Source organism: Myotis daubentonii, chromosome 2 (assembly GCF_963259705.1).
Source record: "Myotis daubentonii chromosome 2, mMyoDau2.1, whole genome shotgun sequence".
Lineage (NCBI taxonomy): Eukaryota > Metazoa > Chordata > Mammalia > Chiroptera > Vespertilionidae > Myotis > Myotis daubentonii.
This window is the reverse complement of record NC_081841.1, coordinates 21,771,950-21,793,407: the sequence shown is the minus strand read 5'-3', so window position 1 is coordinate 21,793,407 and position 21,458 is coordinate 21,771,950. Positions and strand designations below refer to the sequence as shown.

At 58.8% G+C, this 21,458-nt stretch overlaps 2 protein-coding genes across 5 annotated transcripts; one reads left to right on the top strand and one right to left on the bottom strand.

The window, feature by feature from the left end:
- Positions 1-207: 207 nt before the first annotated feature.
- Positions 208-15,600, top strand: IFFO1 (intermediate filament family orphan 1). Of its 3 annotated transcripts, none has more exons than XM_059682023.1 (9): positions 209-1,038; positions 5,193-5,253; positions 5,408-5,503; positions 6,257-6,397; positions 7,241-7,422; positions 7,513-7,633; positions 7,930-8,025; positions 13,110-13,240; positions 13,865-15,600. In XM_059682023.1, the coding sequence occupies exons 1-9, from the start codon at positions 257-259 to the stop codon at positions 13,968-13,970; spliced, it is 1,716 nt and encodes a 571-aa protein (XP_059538006.1). In that variant the 5' UTR covers positions 209-256; the 3' UTR covers positions 13,971-15,600. The 3 variants fall into 3 exon arrangements, with proteins under 3 accessions (XP_059538008.1, XP_059538006.1, XP_059538007.1); XM_059682024.1 differs by having other exon boundaries at positions 210-1,038; positions 7,265-7,422; XM_059682025.1 differs by lacking the exons at positions 7,241-7,422; positions 7,513-7,633 and having other exon boundaries at positions 208-1,038.
- On the bottom strand, positions 15,426-19,954 carry GAPDH (glyceraldehyde-3-phosphate dehydrogenase). Of its 2 annotated transcripts, none has more exons than XM_059682026.1 (12): positions 19,849-19,954; positions 19,569-19,609; positions 17,499-17,598; positions 17,310-17,416; positions 17,106-17,196; positions 16,844-16,959; positions 16,665-16,746; positions 16,319-16,470; positions 16,159-16,237; positions 15,976-16,059; positions 15,798-15,895; positions 15,426-15,693 (listed from the first exon to the last, which is right to left on the bottom strand). In XM_059682026.1, exons 2-12 carry the CDS (start codon positions 19,589-19,591, stop codon positions 15,624-15,626), a joined length of 1,002 nt encoding a protein of 333 aa, XP_059538009.1. In that variant the 5' UTR covers positions 19,592-19,609; positions 19,849-19,954; the 3' UTR covers positions 15,426-15,623. The 2 variants fall into 2 exon arrangements, with proteins under 2 accessions (XP_059538009.1, XP_059538010.1); XM_059682027.1 differs by having other exon boundaries at positions 19,569-19,612; positions 19,849-19,929.
- Between the last annotated feature and the right edge of the window lie 1,504 nt (positions 19,955-21,458).

Below are 21,458 nucleotides of genomic sequence, written 5' to 3'. Positions count from 1 at the left end.
GCGCTCAGAGAAGCCTGGCTCGTGCTCTGCTCAGCTCTGGGCTCTGCCTCAGACCCGCAAAAGTTGAGGTGCCAACCCCAGATTGAGCCTTTCATTGGCTTCCTCTGCACCCTCCCCCGCCCCCCTGACCTCTGCCCTTCCTGCCGAGCCGTTTGATTGGCTGTCCTGCATCCCCCGGGCGCCTCATTGGCCCTTCTCCCTCGCCCTGCATCCCTGCCCCTGCACCGGGCTCCATCTCCCAGCAGAAGGCGCAGCCATGAATCCGTTATTCGGGCCCAACCTCTTCCTCCTACAGCAGGAGCAGCAGGGCCTGGCCGGGCCGCCGGGGGACCCTCTGGGAGGCGACCGCTTCGCGGGGGGTGGGGACGCGTCCCCATCGCCGCGCGCCCCTCCGGGCCCGGCTGCCTACTCGCCGCCCGGGCCGGGCCCCGCGCCCCCCGCCGCCATGGCCCTCCGCAACGACCTGGGCTCCAACATCAACGTGCTCAAGACCCTGAACCTCCGCTTCCGCTGCTTCCTGGCCAAGGTGCACGAGCTGGAGCGCCGCAACCGGCTGCTGGAGAAGCAGCTGCAGCAGGCGCTGGAGGAGGGCAAGCAGGGCCGGCGGGGCCCGGCGCGCCGCGACCAGGCCGTGCAGACCGGCTTCGTCAGCCCCATCCGGCCCCTGGGGCTGCCCCTGGGCGCCCGGCCGGCCGCTGTCTGCACCCCGTCGGCACGGGTGCTGGGCTCGCCCGCGCGCTCGCCCGCCGGCCCCCTCGCGCCCGCCGCCGCCGCCGCCGCCTGCCACTCCGCGCCCTCCGCCTCCACCTCCGCCGCCTTCTCCTCGTCCGCCCGCTTCATGCCTGGCACCATCTGGTCCTTCTCCCACGCCCGCCGGCTCGGCCCGGGACTGGAGCCTATGCTGGTGCAGGGGCCTGGCCTGTCGTGGGTGCACCCCGACGGGGTGGGCGTCCAGATCGACACCATCACCCCCGAGATCCGCGCCCTCTACAACGTGCTGGCCAAGGTGAAGCGCGAGCGGGACGAGTACAAGCGGAGGTAGGGATGGGGACCGGCCGGCGGGGGTGGCAGGCGGGGGCTGGCTTAGGGTCCTGCCACACTCGGCCAGGGCGAGGTGCGGGGAGGAGGGCAGCTGGGGCCCCAGAACCAGGGAGGACTAACACCAGAGTTAAGTTGCTGCTGTGTAAGGAGGAGCTCGGGAGTGGCTGGGTGGCATTGGCTCCCGGAAGATGATCCACAAGAAAATGCAGAAGTCAGACCCGTGACAAGAAGGAGCCCGGGAGTGGGATACTGAGGGGAGTTCATCGATTTCTTCTGACTTGTCTGTCTGCCTGTCTCCTCTAGGCTGCAGTGTTTGGAGGAGGGTGTACCTGGGCTTTCGTGAGGTGTGAAAGGGACAGGGGTCTGCGAAGGCACATCTGGGGTACTGCTTATCCCCATCAGTCTCAGCCCTCGGGTGGTTTTGTGATATAAGCTCCACATACTGATGGGAAGAAGAGGCAGCAGCTTCAGTTTGGAAGTCTAATGTGAAATTAGAAGGGAGGGGCCAGGGAGGGCTGCCGGGTGCGGTGGGTGATCCTGCCACTGCCCAGAGCTTCCCAAGCAGTGCTCGGAATGGAGGCTGGGTCCCTGCGCTGGTTAAAGGCTCAGGGACAGCAGAGCATTGCTTGGAGGAGGTCAAAAACATGGGGCAAGAGTCATGGGAGTTCCCTAGGGAAAGGGGAGGGAGTGGTAGTGGTAGGGCTAGTGGGAGATGGGGAATCTGAAAGTGCAGAGCCAGGGCGGAGGCACGGAGAACAGTCAGCAGAGGAGCCGGGAGGAGAAAGTTGGGAACGTGGACACTTCCCTGTGAGTATACGGCAGCTGGGGCCAGGCTCGGTACCTTCTGAGGATGAAGATTTGGCTTTTTGCGGGGAATCTGGCAGGGTAGCACAAAAGGCCAGGTGAAGGGATGCCATGCTAGAGTGCTGGCTGTGTGCCAAGGGGCTGCCTTAGAGGGTTGATAAGCAGGCTGTTGGGACAGGAGCACTAGGGCAGCCAGCCTGATGCCATGGTTAAGGAGGAAGGTGACTGACTTTGGTTTGGGGGCCTTCATGTGGAACCTCCTAATTAGCTACTCTGACCCCTAGTGGGCAGGCCCGGGAATTACCCTTGCAGCTGAGTAGCAGAGATTTGTCTGATGGGGATTGGCTGAATGTTCTGGGAAGTTACCCAGGGACGACCTTCAGGCATCTGTAATCTGCCGGGAGTCTAGCCAGTCACAGATCAGCATGCTTTCTGAGGCTGAGTTTTGTCCTCATACTGGCTTCCTTAGTTGTGAGCCATGTTATGAGTGTCTTTAGGAATCCCGGTTATCCTAAAGTCATCATTCAGATGCCACCCAGACCCAGCCTGCCCTTGCTGCAGCCCCAGCCGGAGTTCATTAACACAGTGAGCAGTGCAACACGGACAGTTTTGGAATCCATCTACAACCACAGGAACAACTGCTGTTCTTAGGGCCCTGTTTTTTTTTTAACTGAAAGAGTGTCTGTCCTTGGTCCAGCTGTCCAGGCAGCAAAGAGTTATTCATTGGGGACTGATGAGCTCATCACTCTGCAGCAGGCTGCTGTGCAGAGGGCCCTGCAGCTAGAGCTGTATGGTACTGACACTGGCAGTTACTCATCCTTCCCCCGCAGATCCCCTGCCCTCATTCTGTTCTCTTTATAGCAACACTGTAGCTCCTGTCTGTAGCCCGCAAGGCCTGGCCAGAGCTTGAACACTGAACTGGGAGGGAGCTGGAGCCTCCTGGGTTCTGCTTTCAGTTCCCCTTCCTTGTGTGACCTTGGGGGGGGGGGGGCGGTTCTCTTTCCTGGCCTCAGTTTTCCCCGGACAGGAATGGCCCCGCTTCCTCGCTTGACTCAGGGATACCGTTTATCTGGCAAAGAGGTGGTTGGTAAACAGAATACACAGAAATTGCTCAAATCCTACATATTAAGAGAACGTCCTTAGGACAGATTTGAACGGAGGTCAAAATGAACCTATTTGTGGAAAAGTCTGACTGGAGTGTAAATAGAATTCTAGTGAGCTTCCACGATTTCTTTTTTTTTCTTTTTTTTTTTTCTTTTTTACCCTGTACGATTTTATTAACCATAATCCTTACATAACTTCCTTACTTAAGTTTCTACCTGAATTTGTTGAATTCACTATCAAACAATGCTTCCCCCCCTTCCTGATGCATGGTGTCCAGGGTTAATGTCCCTTTGTCAGTCTTGCCTTCTTCCTCCAGGGACTCACAGACTCCAGGGACTCACTTCCCAAGCCTTTATGTTATAGATGAAGAAAACAAGGCCAGGAAAGATAAGGATCTTGTATAAGACAGTATATAAGGGGAAGGTCTCGGGCAGCAGGGAACCAAAAAGGCTGTGCTCTGTCTGGGCTGCACGCTGAGCCAGCAGGGTGGTGGCTGGCAGGGTGGTAGCTGGCAGGGTGGCGGCCGGGCTGGCTGCCTTCTCCCTGCCCAGCTGGGAGGGGCAGCCTTGGTGATGTAGAAGTTATTCTTAGGAATACTGCAGTGCGGATGTGAGTGCGGAACATGAGAGCCAGGCGCGACTGGAGGGGGAGCCAGGGAACAGTGCGAGGGGGAGATGGGAAAAAGGTGGAGGAAGGATTGAATCCCATGGCTACAGAATACGTTCTCTCGGGTTTTCGTTTTCTTACTGTCCCCTTTGCTACTCCCGAACCACCTTTCTTATACTGAAGTTTCTCTCGGTGCAGTTCCCCTCCTTTCTCAGACCGGAAGAAGTCTTCCCAGAATGTGGCAAGGCCCTAGCCCAGCCGTGGGCAAACTACGGCCCGCGGGCCAGATCTGGCCCGTTTGAAATGAATAAAACTAAAAAAAAAAAAAGACCGTACCCTTTTATGTAATGATGTTTACTTTGAATTTATATTAGTTCACACAAACACTCCATCCATGCTTTTGTTCCGGCCCTCCGGTCCAGTTTAAAAACCCATTGTGGCCCTCGAGTCAAAAAGTTTGCCCACCCCTGCCCTAGCCGGTTTGGCTCAGTGGACAGAGTATCGGCCTGAGGACTGAAGGGTCCTGGGTTCGATTCCGGTCAAGGGCACATGCGGGGATTGCGGGCTCAGTCCCTGGTGGTGGTGGGGGGGGGGTGCAGGAGGCAGCCAATCAATGATTCCCTCTCATCATTGATTTTCTATCTCTCTCTCTCTATCCCTTCCTCTTTGAAATCAATAAAAATATATGAAAGAACGCGGCAAGAAGCGATAGGCTATGTGAGTGGGGTCCGAGAAGCCCCGCTATTCCAGCCAGCCTCGCAGGGCGCGGTGTTGCCCCCACGGCAGCCTTCCGTCTCAGTGATGTAGCGGACCAGGCGCTGGCTTCCCGGGCACCACCCTGTGTGAGACGCCTGGTCCTGGGCGGAGACCCTGCCTGTGGCGAGTGCTGGTCGCCTCTGGTGGGCTCAGTCTCCGAATCCTGCCCCCCAGGGGCTGCCACCCGTGGTTCTCACCCACTAACTCGAGACACTCGTTCGTACTCCAGGTTCCCTTCCCGCTGGGTTTGGGTGCTCAGTAGCCCCAGTCTCCTTCCACTGTCACCCCCCTCCAGCTCACTTAGCGGGGACTGGGTGGGCAGTTTTTCGGGCGTGCGGGGATGGACTGAGTGTCTCCTCTGTTGACGCGGTGTGTGTCCTGCAGCTGCTTTTACAGGGTTAAATGGTCCCGTGCGAGGCAGGGCAGCAGGCTAGAGGAGCTCTGTTCTGGTGCAGGCAGGAGGCGGGAGACCGGATCTGTGCCGCTGAAGGTGGGAGACTGGGCCGGGTGGGCCTGTGGTCTGGTGTGGGCAGGACGTGGGGGATGAGGCCAGCGGGCAGCTGGTTGGGCCGGGGCCTGAATGGGACGGGCATGTGAAGGACCAGAGCAACTGCAGTTGCTCTTAGGTATAATCACTGGTGTGTGGCCTGGAGGTGCCGGGAAGGCAGCTGGTGTACTCGGCTTTGGCCGGGAAGCGTGGAGCCGGCCCAACAGCTGCAGCCGGCCACCGCCCGGCCCGCCAGGCATTCCTGCCCACAGCTCCTCCTCATCTAGGGAACCAGACCCAGGGGCTGAGGCCTGAGCCAGACGCGCGGGGAGCCGGGAGCTAGGGGCAGGGAGGGACCCCGCCCCATGCTCGTGCCTCCTTCCCTGTCTGCCAGGTGGGAAGAGGAGTACACGGTGCGGATGCAGCTGCAACAGCGAGTGCATGAGCTCCAGGAGGTGAGGGCGCCGCCGCCTGGGCCTCCCTCAGCCCCCCCCCCCCCCACCCCCGTGCCCCTCGGTCCTGGAGCCGGCTCCCGGCCCCTCCTTCCCCGTCTTGACCTTCCTCCCACACTGGCAGTCCCACTGACGCCAGGGTTTCTGTTGGCCGTAGGAAGCCCAGGAGGCTGACGCCTGCCAGGAGGAGCTGGCGCTGAAGGTGCAGCAGTTGAAAGCTGAGCTAGTGGTCTTCAAAGGGCTTATGAGCAACGTGAGTGCAGCCAGCACACCCCTCACCCTCTTCCCCGGCGGGCTTACCACCAGGCGGTCCAACCAGGCTGCCGAAGCCAGGCCAGCAGCCCTGCTAGGTGTGGCCTGTTGGGTTCCGCTCCACCACCCCTCCCCCCACTTTGCTCTGCTTCCGTTTTTCCCTTTGCCATCCGGTGCTGCTTCGGGAGAAAAAGGGAGAAAAAGAAGGAACGCAGCCCGTGTTGGAGAGGCAGCGCGCCTCCATCGTCACCGAGCTTGTTCTGCAGGAAGCTAAGAGCAGGGGCCCCAGCCCTGCCCCTCGCCAGCCGCCGTGTGGCCGCGGGCGAATTCCTCAGCCACCCTGCCTCCCTCCTCGCTGGAGGGGAAATAAAGGCGTGTGCTTTGCAGAACGAGGATGACATGACGCTGAGGACAGGGCTAGCACACTGGCTCTCCACTCTCCTAACGCCCAGTAGTCTCTCTTTCTCTCTGGGAACATACGTGCCAAGAGGGACCCCCCACATGTCCCAGGCTCTGGGCCACGCCCTCCAGGGGCTCCCCGTGCGGCAGGGGGCCAGTTGCAGGAGAAGTCAGTGCCTGGGCTGTGTGGAGGGCCCCCAGAGGGACGCATGCTGCTGGAGGAGTTGGCGATGGCTTCGTGCGGGCGGCGGTGGTGACGTGTGACCAGACGGATGAGGAGGATCTTGCCAGGGCCCACTGGCCCTGGTGTGGCGTGCGGGTTGCCTCCTCACCTTTCCCCGTGTTCCCCGGACAGAACCTGACTGAGCTGGACACGAAGATCCAGGAGAAGGCCATGAAGGTGGACATGGACATCTGCCGCCGCATCGACATCACCGCCAAGCTCTGCGATGTGGCTCAGCAGCGCAACTGTGAGGACATGATCCAGATGTTCCAGGTGAGGGCCCCGCCCACACCTCCGCGCCCACCCGAGGGCCTCAGGGGAGGGCTGGGCAGGCGAAGAGCCTTCCCTCATTGCCGCCCATCCTCCTCCTCGGGGGACGCATCCTGGCACCCAGGGGCCCCCGGGGGACTGGCTGGGGGGTCAGGAGCAGCTTTTGGAAGCTGTCTCTAACCCGTCTCTCCCCTCTCTCCTCTGTCTGCCTCCTCTCCTCTCTCTTCCTCTCATCTTCTCTGGCTTTCTCCACAGAAGAAACTGGTTAGTTTTGCTCTCACGCAGCTTATTAACGTCCCAGTCCCTGTTTCTAAACTACCCAGGCCTTGGCCATCGGTCCTGACCTGCTGGGCTTCTCCGCGCAGACTCCTCCCCTTTCAGTGTCCCTGCCCTCCCCCCCTTTTCTCTTTTTCTCTCTGCCTCCTCTCTTTCTCTCTCTCCCTTCTTCCGGCTTCCAGATCTGGATATTCGGCTTAGGTTCTCCTTTGTGAACACTGTATCCTGCTCCTTGCAACCTAAAACTTGCTTTTTTGTTCAGTCATTTCATTAGAAAGACCCCTTTTTTAGGAAAAAAATCCTCATTAGCCATTGTGCACATCCTCACGTGGTCACGACAAGCCCTGTCCCCCTCCCCTCACCGCTGTTTTCCGTGTTTCCTCTGTTTCTCCCTCGGTCGCAGCCCTGTGCCCGTCGTGTCTGTGTGCCTGTCCCTTGGTGACTGGCGTCCTGTTCCTGTCATTGTAACTGTGTCTTCTCTCTCTGTGTCCGCTCCCCTCCTCCCCCCGCTGGTCCCTGCTTCTCCTCCTGCCGCCCTTTCCCCTCATGCACCCGGCCTCGGCTCTGTAGTCTCTGCACTTGTCTCCCATTAAGGTCCCATCCATGGGGGGGCGGAAGCGGGAGCGCAAGGCTGCCACCGAGGAGGACCCCTCCCTGTCGGAGAGTGACGGGCCCCGCCAGCCCCAGGGGGATGAGGAGGAGAGCACAGCCCTCAGCATCAACGAGGAGATGCAGCGCATGCTCAACCAGCTGTGAGTCCCGCAGGCCCCCCAGCCCCCCAGCCCCGCAGCCCCGCAGCCCGAGGCCGGAGCCCCCCTGACACGCAGGCTCCCTGTCTCTAGGAGGGAGTATGATTTTGAGGACGACTGTGACAGCCTGACTTGGGAGGAGACTGAGGAGACCCTGCTGCTGTGGGAGGATTTCTCAGGCTATGCCATGGCAGCGGCAGAGGCCCAGGGAGAGGTAACCTCCCCTCCTGGCCTCAGGGCCCCCCAGTCCTGCCCCTCCAGCTCACTGCCATCTCCCCCCCCCCCCCCCCGCCTTCCGCCTCTCCTCGCTCTGCTTCCCCTCTGTGGCCACCATCCTTCACCTGCTTCTCCCCTTCTTCTTGACCCTTTTCCTTTTTTCACGACTGTCGGTTTCCTTTCACCTGACTTTCTCTCTCTCCATCCTTGGCCCCGTGAAATGAACCCCCCCCCCCCCCCGTCCCATCCCTTCCCTTTGCCCCTCCCCCACCCTTGCTTCCCTTTCTTCTCCAGCAACAGGAAGACAGTTTGGAGAAGGTGATTAAAGATACCGAGTCCCTGTTCAAAACCCGGGAGAAAGAGTATCAGGAAACCATTGACCAGATAGAGGTAAGGACGCGAGTGGAGGCCAAGCAGCGCAGGCTCCTTGTGGGTGTGGGCGGGGCTGCAGGTAGCGTGGTCCCATCCTGCGAACCCAGACACCAGGCCTCCCTTTCCTTTGGGGGGAGGTGTGAGCGCCCAGCTGTTGAACCTTTGGTGGGTTCTTAAGACCTCAGGAGGGAGGCAGACAAATGGGTTCAAGTCTCAGCTCTCTCACTTGTTACTACTCCAACTTTCAACAGCCTTCTTAGTCTCTCTAAGCCTGTTTCTGTATTTGTAAAACTAGAGTCCCGGTGCATGAAAATTCATGCACGGGAGGGGGGGTCTCTCAGCCCAGCCTGCCCCCTCTCAGAGTCTGGGAGCCCTCAGGGGCAGGAGGCGACCCAGCAATCAGGGGAAGGTGACTCCTCATCACACCTCTGCTGCTGCCACTGCCAGCAGTGCAAGCCTTGGCTGGCCCTGGGCGGCTGGGGAGCTGAGGGGACTGGGGGACTCTGGAGGCAGGCACGTGCCTGCCACCCTGGCGGGACTGAGGGGACTGGGCACTGCCATCTTTGAGGCCGTGACAGTCAATTAGCATATTCCCTCCTTATTGGCTGTGGGTGCCGCCATCTTTGGGACAGCGTGAGGGTCAATTAGCATATCCCCTCTTTATTAGATAGGATAGGAATCTTAATAATACCCCCCTCATAGGGTTGCTTGAAGACGAAATGAAATAACACAGCTTGGAGTGCAGGCAGTGTCGCTCTGCTAGGAAGCGTGCCCTGTGGTAGTTAGTATTAGTCAGGGGAACCCACTCAGCTGGGCTTGACTTGGCCACTTCTTCAGCTCAGCCTTTGAGCTAATGGAGGGATCTCTATTCGTACTCCCCGGCCTGAGGAACCTTCTAGAGGTGGCAGGGGAGCTGGTGCTTTCACTTAAACTCTAGGCCGGGAGGGGCTCCAGGAAGGACTTGGGGCACCTGGGAGGGAGGGGGTTGCGGGGAGCGGAGGCTGAGGTGATGCCTGTGAGCCTCCTGCCAGGGTGAGGGGTCCTTTCCTGAGCGCCCGACGTGGGGATGAGGCCGGGGATGAGGCGGGCAGTCTCTGACGTGGGGATGAGGCCGGCGGACTCTGACGTGGGGATGAGGCGGGCGGACTCTGACGTGGGGATGAGGCCGGCGGTCTCTGACGTGGGGATGAGGCGGGCGGACTCTGACGTGGGGATGAGGCCGGCGGACTCTGACGTGGGGATGAGGCGGGCGGACTCTGACGTGGGGATGAGGCCGGCGGACTTCCGTAATTCTCCACCTCTTCAAGCCCATGTGGCATGTTGACGCTCTTACCACCTCACGCCAAATGGTCCTGCTCCTCTAAGCGAAACCTGCTTTTGTTTTTTGCCCAGGCAGACAAAAGCTAAGTGTTTTTAGTTTTTGTTTTTAAATATATTTTTATTGATTTCAGAGAGGGAGGGAGGGAAGAAAGAGATAGAAACATCAATGATGAAAGGGAACCATTGATTGGCTGCCTCCTGCACGCCCCCTACTGGGGATGGAGCCCACAACCCGGGCATGTGCCCTTGACCAGAATCGAACCTGGGAGCCTTGAGTCCGCAGGCTGATGCTCTATACACTGAGCCAAACCGGCTAGGGCTACTAAGTGTTTTTAGTTTCTTTTTAAGCCTCACGTGATGATTTGAGAGAGAGAAGGGGGAGAGAGAGAGAGACATTGATGTGAGAGAGAAACGTCGATTGGTTGCCTCTTGTATGCACCGTATGCACCCTGACCAGCGTTCAAACTCACGACCTAGGTCTGTGCTCTGACGGGGATGAAACCCGCAGCCTTTGGTGCACAGGACGACACCACAACCACCTGAGCCCCGGCCGGGCCTGCTAAGGTTCACAGGCACAGCTGGGTGTATGCTGCCAGCCGAGGGGATGGGAGGAGAACTGGCCCTCACATTCCCCTTTACACTCTCACTGTCGCCTCCTCCTTCTCTGCCTGAGTCCCCCCCCTGCTCTCCCGCCCCCTTGTGAGTGTGGGTTTAAGGTGTGATGTTCTCACTGCACCTTCACCAGCAGGGGCCTCGGAGCAGTGGGCCAGGCTGCACCCTGCCTGCTTCTTCCCCTGGACCAGAGGGGCTTAGTTTACAACCTGATGTGAAAAGAAGCAAACGAAAACCCTAAATGGAAACATGCTTTTGAAGATGTTGTTGAGTCACCGATTCCTCCGCTGTCCCAGTGGGATGCCATCAGGGGATGTCAGGGAGTCAGGGAGTCAGGGAGTCAGGGAATGGGGGCTTTGTTTGCAGTGTGGCTCCTGGTGAACCATCTGGGCCACCCCAGGTCCCGTTATCTTTGTGACCTCTGATCGCTCAGGGGCCGTGAGATGGAGGCATGTCCCATTATTGGATGGTCAAGCCGGGGCCCAGGGTGGAGGGTGGGAAAGAGTTCTTCTCCCTCACCTCCTTTCTTCTCTCCACGTGTCCCCAGCCTTAGCCCACCCCTCGCTTTCCCAGGAGTCGGAGTCTCAGCGTGGGTTGTGGTGGATTTCTCCCAAACTGGGCTCATCTCTGCTTGAATTATGTGAATTTCGGGGGACGTACAAACAGGTGGCAGTCCTAGCCTTGTATTGTGATAGAATGTATATTGGTGATACAATGTACAGGTGGGCAAAAGTGGGTTTACAGTTGTGAGTACGAGAAACGGTTTATCCTTGTGTTGTTACTGTATTACCTTCCATAGAATGACTGTAAACCTGCTTTTGCCCACACCCTGAAGAGAGCAGGCGATCCTACCCCTCCCCGGCTGGAGCAGTCGGCACGTCCTGCTCCTCTGGCTCGCGGGACCCCAGCTGGAACCCCAGCTCTGGAACCAAGGCGGCTCCAGCCACTCCCACCAGGCCACCCTCTCATCCAGGTCACCGTCCTGACCATCTCTTGCGTCGGCCTGTGACCCACTTACTGCTTCTTCGAGTTCCCGCCCTCCGTCCAGCTCAGATTAGTTATGGGTGGTTTCCTCTGCCCGGCCACATTATTCACGGTCACATTATTCACGGTGTGACGTGAGGGCTGGTTCCTGCCCTTTCTCTTTGCTCTCAGGCAGTCAAGCAAATGACCTCCAGGCAGTTTCTTTCTGTCTTGCTTCAGGCCCTGCCCTCTGTACCCCAAACAAAGAGAGGCAGCTGATTGTCTCTGGCCCAGATCTTACGCCTCTGCACCACCTCTCAGCCCTGCCTGTGGCACAGCGTCCGGCTGGGGAGGGAGGCCGTATTTCCTGGACTCGGAGCCCCACGCTTTTTCACATGTAACATTTCTTCCGTTGGGATACATTTTACACCAGAAGGACGTTCAGTATTGGCAGCAGGTCTTTCTGTTAGTCCCCGACATGGCTTACAAGTGAGAAAATAAAGTAAAAGTGGCCCTGGCTGGTGGCTCAGTTGGTTAGAGCCATGTCCCAATACCCTAAGGTTGCAGGTTTGATCCCTGGTCAGGGCACATACAGAAATCAACCAATGAGTGCATAAGTAAGAACAACAACTGGATCTCTCTCTCTCTAATCAATAAGTAAAATAGCCAGAACCGGTTTGGCTCAGTGGATAGAGCGTCGGCCTGAGGACTCAAGGGTCCCGGGTTCGATTCTGTTCAAGGGCATGTACCTTGGTTGCGGGCACGTCCCCAGTGGGGGGCGTGCAGGAGGCAGCTGATCGATGTTTCTCTCTCATTGATGTTTCTGGCTCTCTATCCCTCTCCCTTCCTCTCTGTAAAAAATCAATAAAATACATTTTTTTAAAAAATATATTTTATTGATTTTTTACAGAGAGGAAGGGAGAGGGATAGAGAGTTAGAAACATCGATGAGAGAGAAATATCCATCAGCTGCTTCCTGCACACCTCCTACTGGGGATGTGCCTGCAACCAAGGTACATGCCCTTGCCCGGAATCGAACCTGGAACCTTCCAGTCCGCAGGCCAACGCTCTATCCACTGAGCCAAACCGGTTAGGGCAATAAAATACATTTAAAAAAATAAAAAAAAATAAGTAAAATAAAATAAAAATCTCAGGGGAGGATAAAAGTAAATAAATAAATAGAAAATAATGAGAAAATGGATGGTAAGAGAATTGAACCCTTTTCACCAGTGCGGACAGGTGTCCTCTATGCAGGAGTCTTGTAGATACTTCACAGATAATTCATTCCCATCCAGGTACCTGCCATGCACCTGAGGAGATGAGTCAGGCTGTGGCCCGGCCCTCGCAGGAGTTCCCGATTTAGCGAGGGACACAGACAGCGTTGTGGGGAGGGAGGGGTGAGCCAGGCCATGCAGGAACCCCAGGCGGAGAGCAAGGCCACTACAGACAGTCCCTCCCTCCCCCCTCTCAGGAACTTCCCTCCCCCCCCTCCTGCCGGGGAACATTCTTTCCTCGAGGCTCCGGCCAGCCTGGGGAAAGCGTGCAGCCTGGGGCAGATGCCTTCGCATTCCTCGGTAGGCAAAGACTGTCTGAAAAACTAGAAGGAATGACAGTATATTGAGTGCCTTCCGCCTTGATCAAATTTATTTTTATTTTAAAATATATTTTTATTGATTTCAGAGAAGGGAGAGGGAGAGATAGAATCATCAGTGATGAGAGAGAATCATTGATCGGCTGCCTCTTGCATGCCCCCCACAAGGGATTGAGCCCACAACCTGGGAATGGAACCGTGACCTCCTGATTCATAGGTCGATGCTCAACCACTGAGCCATGTTGGCTGGGTCTGATTTATTTATATTTTTTAATATTTTTATTGATTTCAGAGAGGAAGGAAGAGGGAGAGAGAGATAGAAACGTCCATGATGAGAGAGCATCATTGATTGGCTGCCTCCCGCAAGTCCCCCACGGGGGATCGAGCCACAACCCGGGCATGTATCCTTAACCGGAGTCGACCCTGGGACCTTTCAGTTCGCAGGCTGACGCTCTATCCACTGAGCCAAACTGTCCAGGGCTGATTGGTTTTTAAATCTGAGCCCTCAGCTAAGCTGCCTGGACGCCCTGCCCCGTGGTGCTCTTGGCGCGCTTGCTTCCTGGGGGTTGGGAGCAGGGTCCCTGCTGCCCTGACGGCCCTGCCTGTCCCTGCCACAGCTGGAGCTCGCCACGGCCAAGAACGACATGAACCGGCACCTGCACGAGTACATGGAGATGTGCAGCATGAAGCGGGGCCTGGACGTGCAGATGGAGACCTGCCGCCGGCTCATCACCCAGTCTGGGGACCGGTGAGGGCCTCCCCCAGAGCGTAGGGCGCCCCCACCTTCCTCACGCTTCCTCCAAGGGTGCGTGGACGGAGCCCCTTGGCGGGCAAGCCCTGAAGACCCTCACAGTGACTCACATCTGGCCGTGGGCTCTCAGTGGAGGTCCATTCGTGGCTGGGCAGCTGAAACCTCCCAGTGCCACCCACTCTGATGGTTCCCTGGCGAGAGGCAGCTAAAAACTGACCAGGAACAGAAGGGGTGCGAGGTAGATTTTTACCGAGAGTCAAGGCCATTTTGTGCATTTGACCATGTTAGTAACACCGCAACACAAAAGGGAAAAACGTCACAAAAGTTCTACAGACAGACAGACAGACAGAAAGCGGAGGCCAGCCGGTCAGTGCACTCCGCCCGGGTCGCATCTTTTACTTCAAGTATCTCTGAACCCTGAGCCTCCCCAAGTCCTCAAGATAAAGAAGGGCCGGCTCCCCCATCCGTCCCCTCCCCACGCCCTCGCCCGGCACCCACCCTCTCCGTGGTCCTCCTGCCCTGGCCGAGATGCCATTCGCCAGAGAACGAGGCCGAGGGGGGGAGTGCCAGCCTCACCAGGGTCCTGCCTGCCCCAAGGTGACAACTGGTGTTCTTTTCTAGAAAGTCTCCTGCTTTCCCTGCGGTCCCGCTTAGCGACCCGCCGCCGCCGCCTAGCGAGACTGAGGACTCCGATCGAGACGTCTCATCTGATAGCTCCCTGAGATAGGGACCTGCCTCTGGTCCCCCCATGGGAACGCACCTCCTCGCATCTCCTCGCAGAGTCGGGGTTCGCAGAAGGGAACTTCCTTTGTCCCGGCTGCACCAAGCCTGGCCCCGGGACAGGGCCGCTCCTCCCTTGGGCTTCCTCCCTCCGTCCGTGGCCTCTCCAGGTTCTAGGGTCTGGAGCAAGGCTTGGCCTGCCCTTCCCAGGCGACTCCTGCCACAGCTGGGGCTCTCCTGGCCTCACGCGTGGTCGTCTGCTCCTCCCCATCTTTAAAATGCTGCCAGTGCGACTGTGGTGGCCCCACAACTTCTCCAGCGAATAAGGAGTGTGATAGTCAGATCCCCCCCACCCCGTGGCCTCGCGCCAGCTCACGTCGGATTCTGTCCTGGTGCTAACGGGCCCAGGCACTGGTACCAGTGGGTCAGGCTGGACGTCCCGGGCGTGTGCGACACCGGCAGTGGGAGAGGGGTCCCTCCGTGTGGCAGGACAGGGCGCGAAGTCCTCCCTCCGTTGTCCAAGTGCTCCGGTCACCTGCCCGTGGACAGTAAGGACGTGGCATGACCCCTCCCTCATGGAAATGCCATTTTGAAGGGGTCTCTGTGCCCCTTGTGTAGTGGCTCCTGGGTCTGACTGGGTGCAGTCTCATGGAGGACAGAAGCTCTGGTCTCCCAGCCACTGCTGAGTGACAGAAAGGGGAAGCCACAGATGTGTGTGTGTGCTCAGGGTCTCGGTGTCAGGCTCAGCGGACGTGCCCCCTCCGTGTCTGTCACACAGAGACCGACAGGCCGAGGAAGGTGTCAACTGGGGAGACGGGATTGAGGCCTTAGCTAACGGCCGGGGAGCTGTGCCGAGCTGACATGTGAATGGAATCTTTATTAAGAATGAAACTGGAGTATTTATTGAATGCCTGGCGTCACTGATTGAGTCCCTTTCTGGTGGTAGCTGCACAATCCTGCGAAGTACGTGCTGGTTTCATCGCCATTTCAACAGCAGGCGCAGAGGCACCTGACGGTTATTAAGTTCTAAGTAACTTGCCCTAAGTAAGCCTCAGGTGGCAAAACCAGGGTCTCCCAGGTGCAGGCACTGTGTCCACGTGCCTCACCCGCCCTTCCCAATTTAGTCAAGGGTCCTTACTGTGTACCAGGTGAGGTTCTAACAGATCGGGTTGGGGTATGGCGAGGAAAAGGTCTGGTCCTCGAAGTGGGGGTGCACCCAGAGGCCTTGGAGGGGAAACGGCCAGAGAGAATACATGTCCCTCCCCAGTGACGCCCGGGCACACACTTGGTAAGGGGGTGAGGGATGCTTCGGTCACACCAGCTCTCAATCCACCACCGAGGCTGTGCCTGGTTGGGGTGAGCAAGACCCTTTGCTACTCTGAACAAGAGCTGTTTCACCTTAGTCCCAGCCCCGGTACCTTCCCCTTCACCCTAGACCCTGAAATAAGATAAATACGCAGAGTTGGCTGGGTGCAGTGAACTTTATTGATGGTGCACGACAAAGCAGGGCTCCCTAGGCCCCTCCCCTTCTCCAGGGGGTCTGGGATGGAAACGGTGGTCAGGAGATTCTCAGTGTGTCAGGGGTTCGATCTGGGGCGGGGACTCCCCAGCAGCGGAGGGCCTCTCTTCCTCTCGCTGGGGCTGGTGGTCCGGGGGACTCTTACTCCTTGGAGGCCATGTGGACCATAAGGTCCACCACCCTGTTGCTGTAGCCGAATTCATTGTCATACCTGGAAGGGGAGGAGGGTGAGGTGTTATTTTTCTGAGCCAGGCACTAGAGGGCGCCAGACCCATAATCAGTTCTTCGAGCATTGTCCCACCCCCAGCCACATACCAGGAAACAAGCTTGACAAAGTGGTCATTGAGGGCAATGCCAGCCCCAGCATCAAAGGTGGAGGAGTGGGTGTCACTGTTAAAGTCGCAGGAGACCACCTGAGGGAAGAAGGCCAAGTATGGGAACCCCGTCTTGGTCAGCAGGGCTGTGGACCCCAAGCTCCCTGCCCTGTCAGTACCTGGTCCTCAGTATAGCCCAGGATGCCCTTGAGGGGGCCCTCTGATGCCTGCTTCACTACCTTCTTGATATCATCGTATTTGGCCTAACAAGGTAAAAAACCGATATGGTTATTCAGGTTCCAGTAGTGCCACCAGTCTACCGAGACCAGCCCCCAGCCCCAGCTGCTCCAGCCCCCACTCACAGCTTTCTCCAGACGGCAGGTCAGATCCACCACCGACACATTGGGGGTGGGGACGCGGAAGGCCATGCCAGTGAGCTTCCTGTAGGCACAGGGAAGTGGGGTCAGTACCAGCTCCTGGTTCCCCCAGGCTCCAGTCCAGAAAAGCAGCAAAATGTCTCACCCATTCAGCTCAGGGATGACCTTGCCCACAGCCTTGGCAGCGCCAGTAGAAGCAGGGATGATGTTCTGGGCAGCCCCTCGGCCATCACGCCACAGCTTCCCAGAGGGGCCATCCACAGTCTTCTGGGTGGCGGTGATGGCGTGGACTGTGGTCTGGAAACATGGAGGACAGAGTGAGGGCCCTGCACAGTGCTCACCACCCACCCTGCAACCTCCCTCCTCAACTTTAGGAGAAATAAAGGGATACAGTGACCTGAGCTAATGCACAGGAACCCAAATTCTCCACAGCCCCCCCCCCCCATACTGGGTGAGAAATGAACAATGAGGTCACTTTCCCCATCACTTACCATGAGTCCCTCCACGATGCCAAAGTTGTCATGGATGACCTTGGCCAGGGGGGCCAAGCAGTTGGTGGTGCAGGAGGCATTGCTGAAAAGAGGCAGGCCAGTCAGGGGCAAAGGTGACCCTCCTCTAACCGCAGCGTTCACTACCCAACCACATCTCCACGCCCTTCTGCCACGCTCACCTGACAATCTTGAGGGAGTTGTCATACTTGTCATGGTTCACACCCATCACAAACATGGGGGCGTCCGCAGAAGGGGCAGAGATGATGACCCTCTTGGCCCCGCCCTTCAAGTGAGCCTGCAGCAGAGGAGGTGTTACAAGGGGCTGCATATCCAGCAGCCTCTGCTTCTCACTGTACCTTTCTCGGTCTAAGACAGTCCCGCCCCCCCCCCCCCCCACCTTCTTATGATGCCAACTCCATCTGTAGCCTCCCTGCCACTCACCCCAGCCTTCTCCATGGTAGTGAAGACACCGGTGGACTCCACAACATACTCGGCACCAGCATCACCCCATTTGATGTTGGCGGGATCTCGCCTACAAGGGCAGACGGGACAAAGCTCAGGGACAGGAGTACCATGTACCCAAGGTGGTCACCCCATCCTACCACCTCCCCCAGAGCAAACTTATTCCTGTTCTTCCACACTCACTCCTGGAAGATGGAGATGGACTTCCCGTTGATGACCAGCTTCCCGTTCTCAGCCTTGACTGTGCCCTTGAACTTGCCGTGAGTAGAGTCATACTGGAACATGTAGACCTGGAGGGGCACGCGCGGGCTTCAAGGGGCTGCACATCCACCAGCCTCCGCTTCCCACCCCAGCCGTACAGGCAGCACTCACCATGTAGTTGAGGTCAATGAAGGGGTCATTGATGGCGACAATATCCACTTTGCCAGAGTTAAAAGCAGCCCTGGTGACCAGGCGCCCAATGCGGCCAAATCTGAGGGATGAAGAGGTGAGAAGGCATGAGGAGGAGGGAGTGGAGAATTCTCCTGTGTGTAAGTCGCCCGTGGCCCACTCGTCCTCTTTCAAAAGGAAGATAGTGCTTTCCTGCCACCAGAAAGCCCCAGAAGGTCTAATTTATTATCTTCCTCCAGCAATCCTGCCAGCCACCCTGACTCCACAGCATGGCCACAAAGTAAAGGCTTTCCTATCTTGTCCAAGAGGTGATTAGGCCCCAAAACGTGCTCAACCCCTAGTCCTCTGAAATAAATGTTTTCGAATGTTCAGAGTTATCTTTAATTTCTACTTCTCTTCATTGTTTAAAGCAGGGGCCCTCAAACTATGGCCCGCGGGCCACATGCAAATACAAATGTTGTATTTGTTCCCGTTTTGTTTTTTTACTTCAAAATAAGATATGTGCAGTGTGCATAGGAATTTGTTCATAGTTTTTTTTTAAACTATAGTCCGGCCCTCCAATGGTCTGAGGGACAGTGAACTGGCCCCCTGTTTAAAAAGTTTGAGGACCCCTGGTTTAAAGTCTTAAAAATGTCCTCGCCCCATGGACAGCCCCCCTCCCCGCCAGGCAATGAAATCTTGCGAGCAACAGTGCAGGGCCCTCCTGCTGCCACCCACAGTCTGGAACATGCACTCATCACCCCCTCTGCGCCCTGGCAATGCTTGCTCCTATCTGCCCAGCTTCAGGCCACACCCCTACGGAGCAAAGACCTGTATACTCAGCATCACCAAGCTCAAAGGGCAAGAGTAAAGGTCGGAAGTTAACTGGATGGGGGGGAAGCCCACCTCTTCCCTAAGCCCCGCCTACAAAAGGGAGGAGCGGTTTCAACCCCTAAGAACCGGGTTCTAGTTGCTAAGCTACCTGTCCTTCCTAGCTCCTGCAGAAATCAGGCAGTAGGAGCCACAGATGTGTATATGCCGGGAAGGAGGTGAGATAGCAGCAGCCAGGCCCCCAGCGCAGAAAGGTCAGGTGCTATATTTAACCCCAGATTGGGGTAGTCCGGATCTGGTTTCCGGAAGATGGAATGGGGAGAAGGGCAGGGTTCCCAAGGCTCTCAGACACCCAATCCTCCCAGTGACCTTTACCGCCTGGCCCTTAGGGTTGTGTGCGCTCCAGCCGTGGGCGAGAGGAGTTTGGAGGGGAGCTGGTGTGGAGAGGGGCTGGCGCTACAAGGAGCCATTTTATGGCGGAAAATTTCTAGCTACCATGACTCAGCTGCCCTCGCATGGCTCTAAGCCACAGCTACCACACCTCCCCCGAAAAAGAGAAAAAGGGACACAAAAAGCCCCCCAAACCACGTTTCTGATTCGCCAGAGAATCAGCTGGGCCAAGCACCCTCTCCAAGGGCACCTCTGCGGGCAGGTCAAGGATGGTTTAGGCCAGGGCGAATGTGGACCGAGTGCTGAGGTCCGGCTCTTTGGAGAGCAGCTCGGGAAAGCCTTGCCTCATCAGGTTTACCGAATAAAGGCGGCTCCACCCGACCGAGGCAGGAGGGTTAGTCATCGCCAGGGAGGGAGGAGGACTGGAGGTAAGGGAGGTTTCCTAACGGCGATTCATTCATTTCCTTCCCAATTGCAACATGGCGGCGAGGTGACCGCAGAGGAGCCCGCTCGGCGGCGAGCTGCGCCTGCTGCATCCCCGCTGCGCGGCCAGGTGGGGCCAAGGAGGGGGGAGGGGGCTTCCTCCCAGCACGTGACCCCACTGGGCGCGAAAGGAGAGAAAGAAACCCCCGCGAGGGGGCTAAGGGAATGGTCCAAGGCCCAGACTGGAGGCCTCTCCTGCTCATCTGGGGCGGAGGTGGTGCAACCAATGGGAAGTGGGGGACAGAGGTCCTCTGAGGTCGAGCTCTGACCTTGAGCTCTCCTTGGGGGTGGGGGGGCCCGACCATCCCCCACGTCCCCCAGCGCTTGCAGAGGCTGAGGCAGGGCAGGACCTGCTGCGCCCTCACTCACCCGTTCACTCCGACCTTCACCATCGTGTCTCAGGGTTGTGGCTGCTGGAAGGAGGATGAGCATCAGGGCGCGGGCGCGAGCGGGTCCCTCCTCCCGTCTCCCCCTCCCCCTCCCCTAGCCACCATCCTCTCCCTGCGCCTCAGCACGTCCCCCTCGGCCATCGCACCGAGGCGCACCCCCCGCACCCCGGGGCGCCCTCACCCCGCCGCTGCGCCCCGGCCCGCGCGCAGCCCCTTTGGAATGTCCCCGGCCCTGGCGGCGCCCGCCGGCTTGTCTTTACCTGGCCCAGCGAGGAGGAGAGGCTGTCTGACGCACAGGGGAGCAGAGAGCGCTCGGGGGAGGCTGCAGCCGCAATTTATAGGAACCAGGCGTGGCGGGGGCGGGGGTGACGCGAGCCGCCTCCCCTCCCGCCGCTCGCCCAGTCCCAGCCCAAGGGCGCAGAGGCCTGAGCTACGTGCGCCCGTAAAATCTCGAGTAGCCGGGCCCCTCTTTTTCTTTTGGACCCGCCGGGTTCTTCGCATGTGCACGCCTCGCGCGTGTGGGCTGGGGACGGAGGGGGAGGGGACCGAGCGCGGCCCCGGGGAGGAGGAGATGGTGATGGAACCGAGGACGTGCCTGTGGGCGCGCGGAGACGGTGGTCTCGGGGACGGGAGCCCTGGTGAGGCCCGAGTCCACCCCGGGGCGAGGGCGTCCAGGTTGCAGCGCGGATGGAACCGCAGGGCTGGGAGCAGGTGGGATGGGGACTTGGAGCTGGAGCCGGGGCGGCTGCTGGCTGCACGCGGCCACCCGTCCCCTTTCTCTCAAAGGCGAGAGCGCGAAGGCTGAGGAACTTCTCGAGGCTCCTCGGTAGTGACACAGGAACAGCCGAGAGAGGGCGGGAGGGGCCCCTGCGCCCGCCGCGGGCCCTCTCCCAGCCCCCCTTCCCCGCCCCGTCCCCTGGCTCCGGGCCTGTCTGGGCCGGGGGCCTGGGCCGGGCGCTGAGCTGCGGGGCCGGAAGGGTAGGTTGAGGGGGAGGCATCTGCGCTGAAGGTCACGCTGCCCTGCAGCTCGGGCAGCCGGGAGACCTGATCGCTGGGGCAGACACGCCGGCCCCGTATGCACCAGCGGCTCCCCCCGGCCTGGCCCGGCCGAGGGCGGAGGGACCACTGCTTAGGGGCCACCCAGAAAGTCGCTCCTGGGAACCGGAGGGCTGTGCCGCCGGGAGACAATGCCCCTTTCACCCACTCCAGCCCGGGGCAGAGAGCGGGACGTGCGGGCGGAAGTCCCTCCCCGTCCTGGGACGTGCTGACCAGCCCGGAGCCAGGGGCTCTCCTTCCCTGGCGGTGCCCGGGCCATGGTGGGGGCAGGGTGAGGAGTCTGGAAGAGGGGAAAGATGGGGAGGTCCTGGGCACCTGGTGGCAACAGGTAGGGGAAGGGAGCCCAGTGGGTCAGTAGCCCAGGCTGTGCCGGGTTTGGGCTGAAGATGGAGGGCTGGTTCTGAGCACTTGAGAGGAAGGAGGGTTTAGAAGGGCGTGGGGTAAATGGACATTGCCCATCAACAGGTGTGGGGGGGCCGGGATCTGGGGCCTCTGCTGGCCCAGCATAACCTGACACCAGCCCCCTTTTCTAACTAAAAGCCTGGAGCTAAGTTTAGCTGGTGATAACCTTTGCTTAAAAGGCAGAGAGCACGCTGTCCTGCACCCCGACTCCAGCCCCAGTCCTTCCCTTTCTGGGATTGCCCGCCCTCCAGGCTGTGTCCAGGCAGCCATCAGCATGGGTGGTGCCCAGGCTTTTCATGACCAGATCAGGGCCAGAGGGCACCTAATGCTGAGAGGAGGTGGGCGGTGGAGATGCAGCTGCTACCGCTCTGCCAGGACTATCAACCCTTCCTGACAGGGGCTTTAGGAGGCC